Here is a 20,235-nt window from a genome sequence, read left to right as displayed (position 1 = left end):
TAAAGCGACAAACAATAGTAAGACATTGAGTATTATGCGTACCTGCGGATGCTGGAAGTGGTCCCACGAAATCCATACCTATGTCTTGGAAAGGACCGTCGGGGATTGGCAATGGCATAAGTAAGCTTGCCACTTTCTTGTGGGAAGCCTTGACCTTTTGGCATATTTGACAATTCTGCACATAGCCGTATACGCCCTTCCGCATCTTTGGCCAATAGAAATAGAGCTTTAACTTCTCCAAAGTCCCGTTGATACCTTTGTGACCACCGGTAAGGGCGTCATGGGCATCATGAAGAAGCAACTGCTGTTTGTCTTTGAGTACACATAACCTTTTCTTATAGAAAAGCCAACCGTTCTCTAATGAGTAATGGCCTAGAGCAAGCGTCGTAGCTAACTAGAACTGTGTGCCAAACTCTGCTGACTCCGGGTACTGTGCCTTCATGCTATCAAGATCCTTTCCTTTGATTTCGAGCACATTGGCGTGCTCAATGGTCTGAATGAAACCTTTCCGATTGAGATCGTCTGCAACGGTGTTGTTTTTGCTGGGAACGTACTCGATCATTTTCCCAAATTGCTGGAATATGTGACTCCACCGTTGCTACGGATCACTCTATTGCGTACTAGGCATTGTCTGAAGCCACTTAAGGGCTTGGTGATCTGTCTTCACCGTGAAAGTCCATCCGTATAGGAAAGGCTTCCAATGTTTTAATGCCTGGATGACACCGAGGAGCTCTCTATCATACACTGAATAGTTCTTTTCGGCATCGTTAAACTTTTTGCTGTAGTATGCCATGGGTCTATCCTCTTGCTGTAAAACTGCTCCTATGGTGACATTGCTAACGTCTATGATTACCAGAAATGGATCATCCCAAGAGGCAATCTTCATAACTGGTGCTGTCGTGGCCAACCGTTGCAAGTTGTGGAAGGCCTGCAAAGCTTTGCCTGTGACTTGAACTTTTTGTTTGCGTGTCTTTACCCCCTTGAGTAAATCTGTAAGAGGGGTTGCATATGTTAAGAAACCCTTCGTGTGCGAGCTGTATGCTTGACACAAACCCACAAAGGATCGGATCTCTTGGGCCGTCGTGGGGATAGCCCAACTTGTGATAGCTTGGATCTTCTCAGGGTCCAATCGAATCCCTTGAGCACTAATGATGTAGCTCAAATACTGAATTTTCAGTAATCCAAATTCACTTTTCTTTGCGTTGAGATATAGTTGGTTATCACGTAATAACTGTAGGGCACATCGCACGTCCTTAAGATGCTGCTCGGCTATCGCGGAAAAGATAAGGATATCATCGAGAAAGATGAACATGCACTTCCCAATATACTTTGCGAATACCCGGGACATCATCTTGATGAATGTTGGTGGTGCATTCTTTAGACCAAAGGGCATGACGACGAACTCGTAATGAGCTCGCTCAGTTCAGAAAGCTGTCTTTGGGATGTCAGCTTCAAAAATCTGGACTTGATGATAGCCACTCTTGACGTCAATCTAAAAATCTTGCACCATTGAGTCTTTCCAAGATATACTTGATGCAGGGCATAGGAAACTTGTTGCTTACCGTAAGCTTGTTGAGTGCTCTGTAGTCGACACATAGTCGTGCGGACTTATCCTTCTTTGTCACAAATAGAATGGGTGCAACAAAAGGCGAAGAAGAAGGTCTAATAAACCCTGCGCGCAGTAATTGAGACAATTGATGCTCTAACTCCCCCTCCATAGACTTTGAAAGTCGATAAGGGAACTTACTTGGAGATGTCGAGTCTGGGAGTAGATTGATGCGATGGTTTTCCGGTCGGTTGGGAGGCAGCTGGGGTGGCAGATCGTCCCGGAGCATGATGTCTTTGAACTCTTGGAGTAGATCCACCATTGCTTGCCCCATTGGAGGAGCGGTTGGAACTGCAGTGATTTGGCACTGGACATAGACAAGTGCACACATGGCACCCTTGCGGGTGGCACGACCTGCTTGAATATGAGAGATTAATGGAATCCCTGGTATGCTCCGATCACTGGGTGTCACGTCAGGCTCAGGTAAACCTTCCACAATCGTGAAGGTGTCTTGCCGCCAATCAGGCGTCAGAACATGCTCACGGAACCACTGAATCCTGAGGATCATGTCACACCCCATCAAACAAGTCAATATAAAATCTTGCGTAAACATGGCCTTCTAAATTGAAAAAGTGAACTGGATGGCCTTATGCGTGATGTGTATGCGCAAGCTAGGCGTGAACCCGTCCACTGCAAGCTCGTGAGGCACCAAGGTGCGCCCCACTGTCTTGGCAAGGTGAGGGGAGATGGCAAAATCTGAACTCCCCATATCGAACATGACAATAAACTGATGCCCGTTAGCTGTGCCGTACGCTTGAATGAGCACCTTCTTTTGATCTGAGAAGTCGCCCTCCTTCTTACCTTGAAAGACCACCGTGGGAACGGCGTTCAAAGCAGGGAATACGGCATTCGTAGCTGAGGATGGAGGCGGGACTAGAAGAGCCAATACATTGGTGACGGACGAAGTAGGTGCTTTCGCAGCCTTTTTTTTTTTTTCATGAAAAAGACTTCTATTAAGTAAGAACAAAAACCCGCGAGAGCAAGCTCAAAGCGGAATACATCATGAAATCATGAGGATAATAAAAAACCCCTCAGAGTGAGGTGGAAAGAAACCAAGGCTGAGGCTGAAAGTGCCATCTCAACCCTGTAGTAGATTCAGAGAAGAAAGGAGAATCCTTCCATTCCCTGAAGAAAGAAGCCCTCCTAGCTGAGGCTGCACGGGAGTCCCCTTGCATACCCGTCCATACGGCCATCAGAGTGTGTACGATGTCTGTCCAGATACTAGCCAATGTGTGCGAGGGGTGAACCTGAGTACCCTCCATAGCCTCTGTGCATCTGGCTCTCCAGATATGCCAGGCTGCTATGCTCGCTATAATCTCCCAAGAAGTATCCACAGAGGCATGTACAGCTGTAAAAGGACGGTGTGGAATCACATCCAACGAGCAGAACTCAACCCGATGACGTCGAACCGAAATGGCCCGAGAGGAGTCAAGTCCCTCATAGAAAACCTGAGGTCCTGTAAGAGAAAGCCAAGCCACCGAGCCCCAAGTCATAAAAAGTGGGGAATGGGCAAAGTGACTGAAGATCCTGGCTATCCCCATCCAAATCAATCTCGCCTATCTGCAATCCCATAAGCAATGCTGAATAGACTCCGAAGCAGAAAGGCAATGAGGGCAAGTAGGGTCGGCTCCGAATCTGGACCTCCAAAGGTTCACTGCAATCCCTCCATGAATAGAAAGCCAAAAGAAGATAGTGATCTTTCTATTCCTGTGGGATTTCCAGAGCCTCCTCCAGAAGTACCTCTGCTGATCCGCAGTAATACCAAAAGTCTCCCAATGAGGAACTCTGGAGGGTCTCCAGCCTCTACTATTGAGCTGAAATCTCCTGGCATTACTGACCGTGTAACGAAAGAAGGGGATGGTCTTCTTTCGCAGCCTTTTCGGTAAGCCACTTCGGACAATCCTTCTTGCCATGCCCAACGATGTGGTGGCAATGAAAGCAGCGATGTTCTTGGTGGTACCGCTTCTGCTCGTCGGGCGGTAGATAGCCTCTTGTAATACCCGCTTTAGCCTTCTCATCCGGGGTCATCTTTGGCTTGGACTCCTCCTTTTGACCAGAAGCCTGGCCGTCTTTCTTTTGGAACTGATTGTCCTTTTTCTGATCCTTACCGGCTGTGTTATTTGACTGTTGGGGGGTTTTGGAATCTTTTTGGACCTGCTTGGGCTTTTTCCCGTTCAGCATCATCTCCTGATTTTGTGCGAGAGTTAGCGCCCGCTCGTAATGTGGCTGGTCGAAGTTCCGAATGGTAAAACATATGCTCGTGTCCAATCCTCGAATGAATTGCTTTATTTTGGCGCTCTCCGTCACACCCAACTGTTGCGTCAGCGTGATGACCTTGTTACTGTATGACAACACAAGCAAACCATTCTGGGAGAGACGAGCAAACTCATCCTCGAGGTTAAGCATATATTGGGGTGGGAGAAAACGGGATTTGAGGTCAGCCACAAACGTTGCCCAAACATCTTTATCTTGCTCATCTTGAATCCGTGCTAACGGAAAATGAGCTACAAACTGATGAATAAATTGTAAAATTGCTGAATGGTCACACTTACCATCATACCTAACAAAATTTGGAGTGGACCGAGTGAGTGGTGTTACCTTTGTCGATGGCGAAGCTGTGGGAGAGAGGGCCGCTACACTCAAACTTGCCTACATAGCGGCTAACATCTGTTTGTGTTGGAGAAGCATCGCCTCTCGGTCTAGCTTTTGTTGCCTCTCTGCCTGGGCGAGCTTTGCGCGTCGCAGTGCCTTCTCATTTTTGCGTTCCTCATGCATCAACAAGTGCAGTTTTTCAAAATCTGTGGTTTCTCTTTCTTCTAGCGGCTTTTCTACTTCTTTTTTCTCCAGACGTTGTTTTGTCTGGTCCAGCTTTCTTTTGCTTTCTTCCAGTTGGGATGAATGTTCTTTGAGTTGCTGCAGCAGGACCCGATCTGCTCTAGAAGGTTCACCATCACTTCTTGAGCATTTGGCGGAAGCGCATCTTGTTGGTAGTCTTTCTCCTCTTCAAAGTCTTCGAGGTTGAAATCTTTTCTTGACCCTTCCATGGCGCTTGATTGTGTGTCCTTTCCAGATCTCAACACAACCATACACTCGCGGTAGTCAAGCTGGATACAGACCGAAGCTCTAATACCAATGTAACATGTAACGGTAATCTGATCGTGTAATTCACAGCAAGACCTTCTTTAAACCTTTAGCGAGTAATGAGCGTTGTTTACCATAGAGAGAGAAAGGAGATGAGGGTAGAGAGAGAGTAGAGTCGACAACCGATTGGGTCCTTGTACCCACTGAGGGCCCCCTCCCCCAATCAGGGGAGAATTTACTTTATTCTTGGAGAACTGAGAAATACAAAGAACACTCTTTGAGAGAGCACGGAACGCGCTTCTGAAGAGCTCACTGTGCACACGTATAGCAGACCCAAAGATCTGAGAGGCAATGCCGACCAATACGGAGACCTTGATGCTGTCCACACTGGCGATGTAGGACACTTTTGCAAGGCAAGGGAGAGGCTTGTGCTGTCTACCGGAAATGCAGGGTTATTGCGTGAGTGAGAGAGTGATAGCTGAGAGTAATAGATACTGAGAGAGAGCTGAGATATGACTGAGAAACTAGAGCTAAGAAGTGAGGAGAAAGTGTCCAAACCTCTCTCCGTTTGCTGGTCCAAGACTCCGACTGTTGTGCTGCGTGGACACCTTCAGATCAGGCTGAACTGATGGCCAAGGGACTGAGGCTAGAGCAGGGCCAGAACTGAGGATCTCAGGGGCTGCACAAGGAGGCTGGAGTGAGCTTGTAGGAGAGCTGAAGGCAGGAGCACTGAATGAGGAAAAAGGGCGGCCAAGGGGCCCTTTTATAGGGCTGGACTGAGCCAACTCAGTCTGTAAACAGCTGACTGAGTCGGTCTGTTTTACAGACTGGTTGTGGCTTACAACCAGCCTATAAAAAGCCCTCCCTGGCTCATTTGCCAGGGGAGTTTTTGGGCAGCCTTTGCAGGCTGCCTTCCCTGCTTACCTGTCCAGCCTTTGGGGACCCTAAAGGGACTCCTAACCTAGGCTAAGACCTAAACTATAAGATGGAAACACTACTGTTCTCCAGTGGGTACTAGTGAACAAGAACCGACTTACTGACTTGACCGAAGGCTAAGAGACTGACCTACGTAGCTTGTGCCTGATTGTCCTTGGACAAGGGCTCACAAAGTGGTCACAACAGACGACAAAATCTCCTATCTGGGAACTATAATGCACTTGTCGATGTAGCCAGTGTGTCACCTTGCACCCAAGTGCAGGGGTGCATGTGACATCAATTGGGATGTCATAGTAGCTAGTCCCGCTATGGGTGATGGAGTTTATGGTTTTAACCTTATGAGTGACTATCATGAGATTGGAACTGTACTATGTGTTGTAATATTTAGAGGCTGAGTTTGGGCATGTTCCTGGATGCATCTAGCGATATGCTCAAATGAGACATGATGTCTGAGCCAACCTAAATGGTACCAATGTTTACAACATCAATGAGTACCTTACACTTACGCAAATCGAGCAAAGGAAAGAAGGCATGCAAGCCACGGAGAAAGAAAAGTGGCCAGAGGGTCATTATCTAGGATAAGGAAACCAACCCCTCTTCCAAATTGGGTTATGGAGCCTGTGGAACCACCATTGCGTTTTGTCACTTGCCTTTGGAATGGAAATGGGACATTATGGGCTTTGCCAAGCAAATTTGCCGAGATTTTTTGGGGCACAAATCTCATACTGACCAGAGACCCATTCGGATGGAGGGGTACGAGGGTTTGGAAGAGTAGCAATCCTTTTTCGCTCCTATATCTAGGCATAGATTGTAGCTATTGGTATAGATGATCATGGTCGATACATGTAGATCTGGCTCTGAGACCATAGACCACGGACATGTACATCGTAGCATGCTATTTTCTCCCACAGATGTGTGCACATCCTGAGTAGGATCTAGAGTTCTCTGGTGTGACCTTGTGAGCAATTTACTTTTCCACTGCGTGCTCTAATATGGTACCGAAGGTTATAACTTGAGCTAGATGTACATGTTCAGAAATTACACCAACATGGTATCAGAGCCAGCTCACAGTTCAGAGATGTAAGAGCCAAGAAAGGTGATTGAGCTCTAAGGACTCACATCTCGACAACATAGGAGTGAAATAGAAGTCAACTCTCTGTTGCCTTTAAAGAAAAGGAAAAGGTGTTACCCAACTTTTGGGATAATGGTAAGCTGGATGGGAGTGACTACTTGATCCAGAAAGTGAAGATAAGGACCCACCATGTGGCTAAATAGATTTGGAAGGTAGCCACGGCAAAGAGCTGAAACTGGAGGATCTAGTGGATGCCGTCGGTAGGTAGTAAAGAAAGTTGACCTAGAAGATGTGCAAGAATGGGAGGAGAAGGATGCAGAGGTGTTACCTTTGATCAGTACCACAATGTTAGATGCAGTGATTCCTCACATTAAGTTGGCAAATACTTCGGGGGAGGCTTAGACCATACTTAAAGACTTGTACGAGACAAAAAAACTGGTCAAATTCTTACGCTTCAGAATCATTTGTTTGCAATGAAAGATGGAGGAGGGAGATTTGGCTAGTGAGCATTTCATTAAAGTCAAGGTTGTCAAAGATCAGCTAGCAGCTGTAGGTCAGAAGGCCGACACAAATCAACTTGCATTGTTAGTACTAAATATGCTTCCCAAGAGGTCCAAAGGTTTGGTCATGATGCTAACCAGTGTAGAGTGATCCAAGCCAATTAGTTTTGAGGAGCTAGGTCCGATGCTCATGCAACAGAGAAGTACAGGGACGACAACATGCAAGACAAGGATTTTTTTGCGTGAAGCAAAGGAAAGGCAAACACGGGTGAACTTGGACAAGGTAAGCCCAAGACTGATGGTGACTGTTCAAGAAGAAAGAAAGAAAATGCTTCTACTTTGACAGGCCTGGATACATAGCAAAATATTGCAGATTGAAGATGGCTGATCTATTAGAAACTACCCAACAGAGGGGTACGCACAGCGGAAGACTGTTAGTATTGCCCACGACCTCACACAGTGTGGTATGGGGTGTGGAATCACAGACTTCTTAACTTAATGTGCATAGATGTGCAAGCCAGTAAATAGACAATGCTCAGAAACAAATATAGAAGCAACACTTTATATTTCTGTCTGTCCACAAAGTAGGACAGGATACAATACCAAAAGGTTCTCCTACTAGATGTCAAGCACTTCTAGATCTCTAAGCCCGCGTGCTCCACCTCGAGCAAATGTAGACTCTCTGTCTATAGTGTTCTTCTCAACCTTGCTGCCTTGAATTTCAGCCTAGGTAGGCAGTCCTCCAAGCTCAGTCTGCAGCTCTTCCTTCTCTCCTGGTCCTCCGGGAATAGGCTCCAGGAGTAGGTCTCCTGCTGCTCCTGACTGCTGGTGTTTTGCTGCTCCAGAAGATGATATATTATGAGGCCAAATGCCTCCTTTTTGTAGGCCCAAGGGGCCCTGAAATGGACCAACCAGTAGGGCTGACCAGTCTGCCCCCCCCCCCCCAAGTCTGTAAAACCGATCTGGTTGGGGCTTTTCTTCAGACCCGCCTGGCCATGTGGCAGCCTGCTGCCATAGGCCCAGGTTCTCTGCTCACCTGCTGGCCCTGTTCCCGACCTGTTGCAGGCTCCATACAAGGTCCAAAGGCCCTGCCATGCAGGCGCCTTTGCCTACTGTAGATCCCGCCTGTTGTCAGGACACCAACAGTGCTGTCCTCTATCCAGTAGGCCTCCGTACAGCCCTGTACAGTGGGGCCATACCCTGCTGATGTCAGCTTCTATTCATTGATGAAATACCAAGCAATGATATGACAAATATCATTCATAGAATACTACATATCACAATTAGTAGAGTGGACGTTACACGTGGGAGTATTCAATATTATCATTTTTATTGATAAAACTGACAAAGAATCCATCTTTCTTTCTTTATAAAGACAAAATGGTAGAGAATTGAATATTTTCTATGTTGTGTATGCAACAAAAATAAGGAAGAGGGAATGTGGTTTGAAGGTCTTATGTCTTATACTATTTATATTGTATAAAAAACTCCTATACCCTAACCACTCTCTACCACTACTACACACGGGCCTTATTCCAATGATTAAGCGCCGATGTTTAGCTTGCGTGGTGCGCTAATCGTCGGTACGTACGTGCGGGATTAAAAAGGCGGGCCCTTGACAGGGCCCTGTTGCAGGTCGGACACCTGCTCTGAGGTTCCCTTTTGCCAGGCTAGATCTAGGGCTACATGCCCCCGCCATCTCACCTGCACAAGGTCTCTTGTGCTGTCCACATGACGGATCATGTGCTGCCCATGTGGCAGCCCCATTCTCTGCCCATGTGGCAGTCTAACATCCTTAGGTCCACCTCCCCCATGCTCTCCTCATATGGGGGCTTACAGATGGGGAGGTGACCATTCCAACATGATCAACAAAAGAGGAAGGAGGACCAGTCCCAAAAGGACAAACCAACAGCCAATGCAGTGAAAAGAGGAGTTGTTTTTGGTGGTTTCCCTAAGCACCTGAAAGCCAGCATTTGCAGATAGGGAGATGACCGTAAGAGTGTCAAGCATTGAGTGCTTATGGACTAATTCTTTTTCTTGTGTAGAGGACAGCGTTTGTCACTCAGAGCAAAGATTGTGAAGGAGGATGAGGCGGTCGATACTGAGGGGAAAGATGCATGTGCATTGTGCAATGTGTACACACAAAGTGCAGATTTGAAGTTTAGAATGACCAAGACTGTTGCATGGCTCCAAAATCACAGCAGGATGGCATTTAGGAAGTGTGCTGTGCTTTTTTGCAATAGTAGGGAACAACATGATGATATACATCCAAGATATGTATTCTCATTATTCTTTTATGATTTCAGCAAGATTCTATGGAATCCATGGCTGGTGTGGAGTTCTAAACAGGAAGAGACCCACCATGCATCTAGAGGGGCTAGCTTTAGAGTAGAGGCATGCGATGCCTTCTGCATGATGACTGAGTATGGGACTTGGACTTCTTGGAGGACACAGAGCTGACAAAGATGGTTGTCAAAGAAGCCTTCCCAAAGAGTTCTAGCTGCACAATTCTGGATATTTACGAAGCAGACTCTGTCAAAACTTCTTGTCGGAGACAAGAGAGCATGAGGAGAGTACAAAGATGACTTTGGAAGACCCAGGGTCCAAACCTGAGGATTGCTCACAGGGAGCATTGATATGGAGATTGGAAGAGTTTCTAGATGGACATTTTTCAGGGCTGGTGTGGTTGGCGAGTCCTTGACCGGCCAGCAGAGCCAGTTGGCCAGTCCACAGACTGGGTTGGTTGGGCAACAGACCAGTCGGCCAGATCAAGGGGCTACTGGCCCTTATATAAGGGCCCCGTTGTTGGGGGCAGTGATACTTGCAGAGTGCACCGCAGGCTGCAATACAGCCCTATGTGTGGGTTGCATGAGTGGGCAAAGACCCATGCAGTAGGGGGTTTATAGACCCCCAAGGGATGGTTTGGTTGACGAGTCGTCGGCCAGCCAGCAGACCCAGTGGGCCAGTCCACAGACTGGGTTGGTTGGGCAACAGACCAGTCGGCCTGATCAGGGGGCTACCAGCCCTCATATAAGGGCCCCATTGTTGGGGGCAGTGATACTTGCAGAGTGCACTGCAGGCTGCAATACAGCCCTTCAGGAGTGCATTCCATGGCTCTAGAAGGAGCAGGATAAGGCAGCAGCAGTCAGTCCATATCCAGCCATCAGAGTGCACACCAGGCAATAGAGGAAGTGGACCAGAGGCATCAGCAGGGTGCAGCAAGGCACCAGCAGTAGCAGACCTTAACAGACTCAGGTAGTGAGCAGATGACAAGACGTGTCGAAGGGGAGCTGACAGAGTTTTGGGCTCCTCCCATAGCCATTGAAGTCCTCAACAGAGGTGTGCAGCAAAAGGAGAGAGCAGTGGATTAGAGCAACACTATGTGGCCTCAGATCCAGCACTGGTGGGCAGTACCCTGCTTTTCACGCAGTTTGGTTTGTGAGTGCACCATTTTGTAATACATTTTGGGTCCTCTCTTGGACATTCTTATTCAAGTATTTGTTGTCATATCTTGCTGTCTATTCCAGATCTGAGGGTGATTTACATTTACATGTATGTGCGTACATCCCGAGTAGAATCTAGAGTTTTCAGCTGTGATGTTGTTAGTAGTTCATTTTCTGCTGTGTGATCTAACATGGTACCAAAGGCTAGGACTTGCACTAGATGGACATGTTAATATATTACTCCGATACTTTGGTCTTCACATCCATGAGTTAGCTTTTTTTGTGGACACACTAGATGGTTGAGGTTTGATCCTGGCACAGACTGTCATACCTATCTTGCTATATGTACTTGATGTAGTACTGATGTTGATAGCTTTGTAGGCCTTTTGTGAGAGTAGAGACAGGAAGGTTAAAACCAAGGTTATGATCTGTAATAATGAAGCTCAGCTTGAATGCGAGGCTTTCACACTTGGAGGGAGCTGGTTGAGATAGTCAAATCATTGTGTATACTTGGGGTGCATTTTCAGATGCCCCAAGTTTACCATGAAATCGGCAACAAAGGCATGGTTGACTGGAGAGCATGCAGAGACAGTGTTTCCAGACACATTTGACATACACACGAGATCTCTCCTCCTTGATTCCCTAGTCCCTGACCAGCAGGCCTATATGTTTGGCCAGTAGATCTTAGAGAGGACGAATGGACTAGTTTCGAGAGGCTACAGGTAATGATGTTGTCCAAGGGAAGAGATGTACTGCACATGACATTATCCTCACAGAGGTTGCAGTGAGACCCTGTTGGTTTAGGGTTGGTCACCTCCCCACCTGTGAGCCCGCAAATGAGGAGTGCATCAGGGGGGTGGACCATAGGACAATAGGATGGTCATGGGGCTGCCATGTGAGCAGCGGAGAGAGAGTGGATGGACCTGGCAGTTGGGGTCACTCTTGGAGGGCAGAACATAGGCAATTTGCGATGTGGCTGTCAGTGGTTGGAGAGGACCAGATTGTGCAAAGAATCCAGCAGAGAACAGCTGCGAAGAGGCGGGGGTGATGTCAGCAAGTGTACGGCAGCCTTCATCAGCCTGTACGGATCTGATTGGAGCTGTTCTGGTGCATGGAAGAGGTCCAGATGGATGTGGAAATGCAGCAGCAGGAAGGTTCCTCAATCGTGGCAAGCTTGGGCAGGAAAAGGACATGTTTGGGGGTCGGTTTAGGGTGGGTCAGGCCTGGGCCAGTGGCAGCCTGCCATGTGGCTAGGCTGGGCCAGCCAGCCCTCAAAATGTGTGCCCCCCAAGGGGGTTTTATAGGCTGGTACTGGGTCGGCGAGTAGGGGCCTCCATTGGGATCACTTGGAGCAACCTTTGAGGAGCAGGAAGGAGCAGCAAAAGCAGCAATAGTTGGGCCTTATCCAGGAGGTGAATTAGGCTGAAGACCTGCAGACTTAGCTCAGCAAGAGCTGCCCACCTAGGCTGGCTATCCGGACAGCAAGTGAAAGGGATCACTGGACAGAGAGTCTACTTAAGCTCAGAGGAGCACGCTAGCTCAGAGATCTAGAGGTGCCGGCGGGCAAATAGTAGGAGGACATTTTGTTAACATCAGAGGACCAGGTTTGGTCACTGTTGGGACTCTGCATGCCCTTTTGTATTGTGTCTAGTTTGTGGATGGACAGAAATATATAAGTGTTGCTTCTATATTTGTCATGGATGCACAATCTAATCATTGGCCTGCACACACATCTATGGTTGTGAAGTACACACAGTTAATGAAGTTTGATTCCATAGTGAAACACTTCCGTGTGTAATTCTTGGGCTCATCTATTAGTTTTCCACTGCGGGATACCTCTGGTGGGATTTTCATTTTCTAACATGGTATTGGACATTTGATGGAAGTTCAATGGAAGTGGAGCTTGAAGGCAAGGACCTTGCTCAAGGACGACTTGGTTCATTGCTCGGGAGAATTAGCTTCCACGTCTGAAGGATTGTACTCGAGGGAAGGCTCATGTTCAGGCAAGTGACGTCTGGAGGATTGTACCCTTTGTAGGCCATCTTCTCCCGGTCGTATTGATGCCCTATGGGCCCTGGTATGTGCCTTGTAGGCATAGTTAGAGGCACGTTAGTGCTTTAGTGCCTTTTATGCCACATAGGACATTTAGTCCTATGTGACACCTGGGACACTTAGTCTTAGGGTCTCTTTCATGTACTTTGTACGTTCATTTTCCACTATTCTAGTTGATGTGACAGCTTTCAGCTCTTTGCTTCGACTCTTGTGCTTGCTTCCACTTCCACGCACCTACAGTGGTATCAGAGGACCTGCTCCCCTACTCCCGAACCTGCATTGCTCCCAACCATCAATAGCTCGAGTCGCGTGCCATCTGTACAGTCCGTACAGGTCATGCGCCTCTTCGTACAGCTTCGTGCCTTCTGCCAACTGCCTGTCGCATCTGCTCGCAGTCCCGCGCCATCCGTACAGCCGTACTTGCTCTGTACAGGCGTACCTGCCCCGTACAGGCGTACTTGCTTCGTACATCATTTCGTACAGGTGTACCCGTAGATTAGTTGTCCGTACAGCTTGTACCTGCTCCGCGCCATCTGCAGGTGTTCCGTACAAGCTCCGCACGTGCGAATCTGCCAATAGATTGCCTACAGCCATTCCGGCTGTTTTGGCATTGGCTGTGAACCAGGTTCTTGCTTGCTACAACCCATTTTGGGTCTCACTGCTGTCATCTACAGAAATTTGCAGTTTTGGGGCTTTTGCAAGACATTGGCAAATTTGGGGTTTTGAGTTCATTTCCCTTCTTTTGGTTGCAATTTCTTGCAAGACATTGGAGCTTTGGGATTTGGATTGCAATTTCTTGTTCAGATTGCAAGATATTGGGTCACATTTGCAGGACATTGGGTCAGATTGCAAGACAATTGGGTCACATTTGCAAAATCTCAGCAAAATTTGGGGCTTTTCTGTATTTGCCCTCTTTTTGGCTTTTTTGCCCTCATTACATTTGGGGCTTTTGCCAAATTTGCTGATTTTTGCAGTGGTCATTACTTGATACAGTCACATTTGGGTCAAATTTGCATTTGCCCTTTGATTTGGGCTGGAAATTTGCAGGACATTCACTTGCAGACATTTGCTGTCATTTTTGGACAGCCAGCTCTTTGCAGTGATAGCCTTGCTTTTGTGTTTTCAGGTCTTTTCTTTTCAGGGTATCCCATTTAACAATCATGATTTATTTGGCATTCTTCGTGAAGATAAGTTGGATGGCACCAACTATCCGATGTGGTCTTATCTCATGAAACATATTCTTGTTGCAAGGCATTTTTGGAACATTGTTTTTGGGGTTGATCTAAGGCCAACCAATGCTACAGCGGCTGCCCCTACTGCTGGTCCCTCTGCAGAGGGTACTCCTCTTTATTCTCTAGCACCCCTGTTGCTGCTCCTCCAACTCAGGAACAAACAAGATGGGATGCAAGAGATGCAAATGCACATTCCCGTATTGCTTTATCATGCAAGAGAATCATTATTCCACACATCCCATCATGTAGGACAGCAAAGGATGCTTGGGACAAATTGGCTTCTCTTTATTAGATTCGCAATGAGGCACGTGTTGCATATTTAAGAAGGCATTTGCAGGAAGTCAGCATGAAGGAAGGTGACTCTATGGATGCATACTTGACAAAGGTCAAGGGCCTCATGGAACAACTTGCCAATATTGATGAGATGGTGCCAAATTCTCAGCTTGTCAGTACCACATTGAATGGGCTGCTAGATACATATCAAGGGTTTGCTACAAACCTTCGACTAGTGGCCATGGGTAATCAGACCACTACTCCTTTGATCAGTTAAGTCACTTTGCTTTTGCAGGAAGAGCAAAGTTGTGCTAATAGGCAAGCTACTATTCCTCATCATGCATTTGCTTCCCAGCATTCAGGAAAAGGCAAGGCTTCCAAGCCTATGGGCAAGCCTAAATATGCGCCTAACAGTGGCAATTCCTCCAATGCATCTTAAAATACAGCAGATAAGTCAAAGAAGAAAAGATGCAACTATTGTCGCAAGCCAAGGCATGAAATTTCAGAGTGTAGGAAGCGCATTGCTTTGGAGAAAAAGAAAGCAGGATTGACAGTCAATGCCTCCCATGCAATTGAATCCCACCACGGGTCTGGCACACATATGCTTTTTCACTCTATGATGTCCTAATGTGCCGGACTTGGCCTCCTTACCTAGGTCCACCACATCCTCTTTGTTCACTGCATAGAATGTACGTGTTGCACTACGTCCGTTCCACGGAAAGCTATGGATCATGAGGGATTGAGGACGGAATACTTTGTAGATTGGCATGAGATCCTAGCTTCGATCCTAGCATAGATGTTTAATCATGCGCTTTTCTCGTGCCTGGAGCACAACTACTATTGTAATGATACACAAGGGAGGGGACCTTGTGGATATGGGGAATGACCACACACTCATGATAGGCCATGCATTGGCCAAGATATATGGATCGGTGCTAAAGCAAGAGATCAGCTCCTATAGTGAGGCACATGGGCAGCGGGAACTAGGACAGGGGGTTTTCAACGGCAATGTAGCATCCTCGTCTACATCTTCACTTTACCGGTAGTCATTGAGGAGGCGAGATCCAGATGCCAGAAAGTCTACGATTGCTTCGTAGACTTTTAAAAGGCTTTTGACATAGTTCCACGAGCCCGCCTGATTCGGAGACTTTAAGAGATGTAGATATTGGGAGTCATGATATGGGGTGTGATGAGCTTATATGAGTCTGTAAGAGGGAGGGTCGCCTGGCAGTTTGCTAGATTGGATTGAGAGCACGATCGGAGTGAAGCAAGGATGCCCCCTCTCTCTGATACTCTTTGGGCTCTACATTGATGAGATTACAATGTTCATTGACCTCCTAGGAGGAGAGGGGTCTTGGCTTGCAAATTTGATGATACGGATATTACTAAATGCGGATGACTTAGTTCTCATCTCCTCTTTTGCGGCAAGCCTATAGTGACATCTTGAGGCTCTAGATGTGTTTTGTATTGAGAGAGACTTGACGGTCAACCTTGGCAAGGCCAAGGTCATGATCTTCAACACATCACGAGTAGTACTTCAGCGGCATAGTTTCACATACCAAGGGGAGCCAATGGAGATAGTATAGTCATATACCTATCTTGGAGCAGTTTTTGCGGGGCGTGTCTTCACGATGACACACGCAGCTCGGGCATGACTCACACGAGGGCAGGGGGCTCTAGCTCGACTAGAGAGAGTGTTTCTAGGCACACTTTTTGGATCCCCCGACGAAGGGGTGGCTCTTTGATACACTAGGTGAAACCAGGTCACGTTGGCAGCTGCCAACGCTCCATCACAGGTTTTATGCCGCCACAGCAGCCTCGCAGATCACTGACCGCCTTTTGGCTTGACATCCGGTCAGTTTCCATCACCATAGTGCCACCAACCCCCCATCCTCTCCATGAGCTTCGAGAGTTCTCTCTATGTATTGGCATTGTTGTGATTATGGAGTTTTTCTTATTTCGTCATGGGTGTTGATGCCCACTTAGAGGCTCCACCCCTCAGTTCATTGTATCATCTTCTTTTAGTCTCATAAAACCTTTGTTCTTCAGAAGGCTTTTGATAAGCTTTGTTTCTCGCAGCATCAGTGCAAGGTATTCGTTTTCTTGTCATAGAAATTTGCCTTGTGTATGGGTGCTTGTTTAGTGGCCCCAACCCTTAGCTTTCATTGTATCTAGTTTTATTTTGGTCTCAGCTCTTGAAGACGTGGCTCACGTGGATCAGCCGAAATAGATGCATCACTTGTGAGTAGAACTAGGAATTTAAGTCAATTCCACTCATCTACTCGTAGACACCCTTCTCAAGGCCTCTCTAGTGAACACACTTGGCTTGGATACCATGTGAGAGGATGCACCATGCACATATGCATAGTAGTGGAAGGGATATAATGCAAGTCAAGCACACACACATGCAGAGGATGAAGATGAACAAGGATTATCTAAATAGATGCTGCCCAAACAAGCTGAAAGCTCCACAACACAACTAGCCATGCTCTCCCTACTAGATGTTAGTAGCTTCCAAAGATCCTTCCTAAGGCAGGATAGTGTTGGTCACTCACTAGTGCACACAAGTGTTGTATGGTATAGAGAGGACGATACAGCCCTCACTTGTGAAGCCCATGGAGGGCTAGTAAGTCAACCAACATGATGCAGGGCTGACAGCCATCTCAACATGGCTGACCTGCCAAGTGTACACTTGGTTGCAGAATTGATTGCCATGTTATCACAACTGTCCACCACATAATAACAGCCGACCACATCATCTTTCAATTGCCATTTCAGCATAGCCAACTGCCACATCAGCAATGGATACACCTGCCACCACGTTGCTCGCAGAGCTGCATGCCACATGATCAACAAACCTGACAGGGTGACAGATGGTTGTTTTGATGTTCAGCATCCTGTCATAATGCTTATCTACCCTTTGGAGACCCATCAATGCTTGGGAAATCCAAGCATTGCATGACTATCTGCACTGTCCACACCTCAACTAGAGACGGATGAGTCTATCATCACTTATTTTATTGTTATCTGACTTCTCCTCATATGGGGGACCTCACATGTTGAGCATCTAGTTCTAGGTGTCAGGAAGAGAGCATCGATTTTCCACCAGCCTAGCCCTGTTGACATCTGTGTTCGATGCTACAGGGGCCTGTACTATGACGGAAGCCTTGAATCGACTTGCTAGCTAATGTGTCGCTACCAGGTCTTGGGTTTGTAATGCAAGTGTTTATGTTGCTATAGGCGTTGTTTTGCGATGTAACTTGCTTATAGCGACGCTATTATGGCATTATTTTAAAAATATAAACTTTACGTCGTTTAACAACATACCTGACTAGGCCTTAAATTCAGCTGACCAGACCTGGTGATCGACCCTCCATTTGCTAACCATACTTAGGCATCTTCTAGCCATAGACCGGGTTACTGCGACCTTTTCAACAGCCCCTACCAGTAACCCTTTTGTGGGCCCTGACCCTGCTGTTGCAGGTCGACCTTAGTATCCATTCTGGCAGACCAACCTCTTCTTGGAGCCTGTAAAACTCCCACTGGTGGCGCCTTTTGGCTAGGCATTACCCCGGCCCATGTGCCCTAATCGAGGGCCAATTGCCGGCCCTTTGTCAGATCTGGGTGCATAAGGCTGAAAGGGCCACTTGATTGAAAAGACACATGGCACCCAATGAAGGCCCCAGATGGAGAAGCTGGGTTCAGGGGAGGATTTTGGAAGTGGAGCTCTTGATGGAAGGCGGTCAAAATAGAAAAGAGATCTCACGGAGTAAGAAAGGATATGGCAATGCGAGCTGATCGTGGAATCCGAGGCTGGGAGGTTAATTGAAAGTAGAGCCAACTTCTTGTTGTCATTTCGCACATGGGTGCATGTAGGGGGATGGAATGGAGCTGCCATGTGGGCAGCAAGCAGGCTGTCACATGGGTAGCACGCTGTTACACTTCTTGCTTTAGGTTTGGGACAGCCACATGAGCCACCCTGTAATTAGTGCCCAGGCCTAGGGATTAATTCTTGACCATAGCTCTTTACACTAATATCATGCTAACATCCCACCTTGGTAGACGCTGTTGAGTCCTCTTGGTTTCCTGCCTCACCATAACCATACCATAGGCTTCCTTGATTATGGTCGATGTAACAATGTGGAACCAATATCATGTACCCATCATGCTGTAGGTGTCAAGCTCATTTGTTCTCCTCATATGGGGGCTCACATGTGGGCCATTGACCCTTATATTCCAATGGCATGAATATGAGAGAAGTCTACAAGTTCCTGCACAGGTTTGCTAAGATTTGGCAATGAATGTTTTGCACATACTGGTATATCTTATAGGTAGATGGTATGTCTTGACTCTTACTTGGAGACCTACACAAGTGTCACAGAAAATGGATTATAGGCACTAAAACTCAGGACAGGCTCAAAACTCATTGCAACTGTTGCTCATGCAATTCAAAGAACTGTTTTCGATTATCTATCTAGCTTATTAAAATTTGACTTTTGGTTACTGCATTAGGGAAAGAAAGAGTTAGGTTTGACATTTCAAACAAGAGCAGTAGTATGGAAATGGAGGTGCTTGTTCTAGGCTAGGTCATGATCTTACTCCTTGATGGCAAGATTACGAGTTCCACAATTGGTTGGATAGACAAATTGTAGCAGGATTCGACATCTTAAATAAAGGATTCTGGATTTTGGGTTGAGAAAAGGAGGAAGAAAGAGGGTTTTTCTATCGAACTTCTGGAAAACTTTGTTATGCAGGGCTGTGTTACCTTTTTTAGATAGATAATTTTATTGAGATGTTGACTATCTTTAGCTTGGGTTTCCTATTATTAGGAAGCACAAGCTTATACCTGGGAACAGGGTCCTTAATAATGCATTTTTACAGCTAAAGCTAATGGAGTACTTGCTTTTCTGCAGCCATTGCACAATCTGAACAATGATAGCCCAGTGCGATCGCAACCACTGAACTCCGTTGTTGCTGTTGCTAGAAGGCGCCATGTACTTAGGCACACTGGATTAGAAATCTTTTTCACGGAGCTCGATCTGGTCTCAAGAAACACACCTGGTAGTGGGCTTGCGGATGGTGGAAGTGCATTCTTTACCTTTGGAACAGTTGAACAAAGAGATCTTGCTGCATCAGAGTTGCTGAAACAGCTTGGGGTAAGCTTTTGACTTCTAGATCAAAAGGTCTTTTCATACTGGAGCGGTGGCTTTAGATTTAAGTAAGATTCAGAAATTGCAGAGGCAATGCTGTGTAGGCTCTGAGTTTCTGGTCTCTTGCTCCTCATGCCTTCAGATTTTTTCTGACCAGGGTCCTCTTGGTGGGGGCAAACAAGCAGGGTGACACGAGCATGACAGCTGCTATAGGATCTCTTGTGGAGGCAGATAGTCCATGGTTGGAACGTGTCATGCATGCATGGCAGGTATTATCTTGTGCTTTTTCCTTGTAATTTTGTTCTTTTATCTGGGCTTGAGTGCATAAGTTTCTCCTTTTGTCACTGTGATGAGTTCTAGACAATAAATTTTTTGCCAAGGATGCCCAGGGGCTTTGGTTTGTTGGAGTCTCCTCACGTTCCCTGACTTTTAAAGATCTTCCATAGACGATTTTCATCACCATGTAGTTGTGCCTGACATGTGCAGCTACCTCGACCTCCTTTCCATCAATGCACCCATGCCCCCAAGCACAGCCGCAACCACAAGCACCAATGCACCCACGCCCCCAGTCACATGCCGCATTGCATCCACTGCAACCACAAACCAATGCACCCACGTCCCCAGTCACATGCCACATTCCACCCAACGCAGTCGCAATCACCTCTGCAGCCACGCCACGCGTTTGCACTAGTGCATCGACCACAACATGTCTTTCCCCATATCCCTTTTTTCCAAGATCTTCCATACCTAGAAGAAGTTGCTCCTCCCGGTCCACATCTCCCACCACATGCACAACCACATTTCATCACATCTTTTGCTTCTCCATTTGTGCCCCCTACCGTACGCGCAGACCAATTTCCATCTCCCACATACTCGCCTGCACCACAAAT

The 20,235-nt window shown here is 46.9% G+C and overlaps 1 protein-coding gene across 2 annotated transcripts in view; it reads left to right on the top strand.

Annotated features, from left to right (window-relative positions):
- Window positions 1-20,235, top strand: part of LOC147895841 (uncharacterized) — a 161,892-nt gene that overhangs the window by 17,879 nt on the left and 123,778 nt on the right. For both annotated transcript variants that reach the window (XM_087382900.1, XM_087382899.1), the window contains exons 4-5: window positions 19,109-19,351; window positions 19,531-19,614. In XM_087382900.1, the coding sequence (XP_087239026.1) occupies window positions 19,109-19,351; window positions 19,531-19,614 (327 nt within the window). The remainder of the gene's footprint in view (window positions 1-19,108; window positions 19,352-19,530; window positions 19,615-20,235) is intronic.

The sequence above is a fragment of the Dipteris shenzhenensis genome, chromosome 12, assembly GCF_047967505.1.
Source record: "Dipteris shenzhenensis isolate YYH24624 ecotype China chromosome 12, Dip_SZ_1.0, whole genome shotgun sequence".
In the NCBI taxonomy this organism is placed as follows: Eukaryota; Viridiplantae; Streptophyta; class Polypodiopsida; order Gleicheniales; family Dipteridaceae; genus Dipteris; species Dipteris shenzhenensis.
The sequence above is the reverse complement of the archived record's forward strand: the minus strand, read 5'-3'. Positions and strand labels throughout refer to the sequence as shown.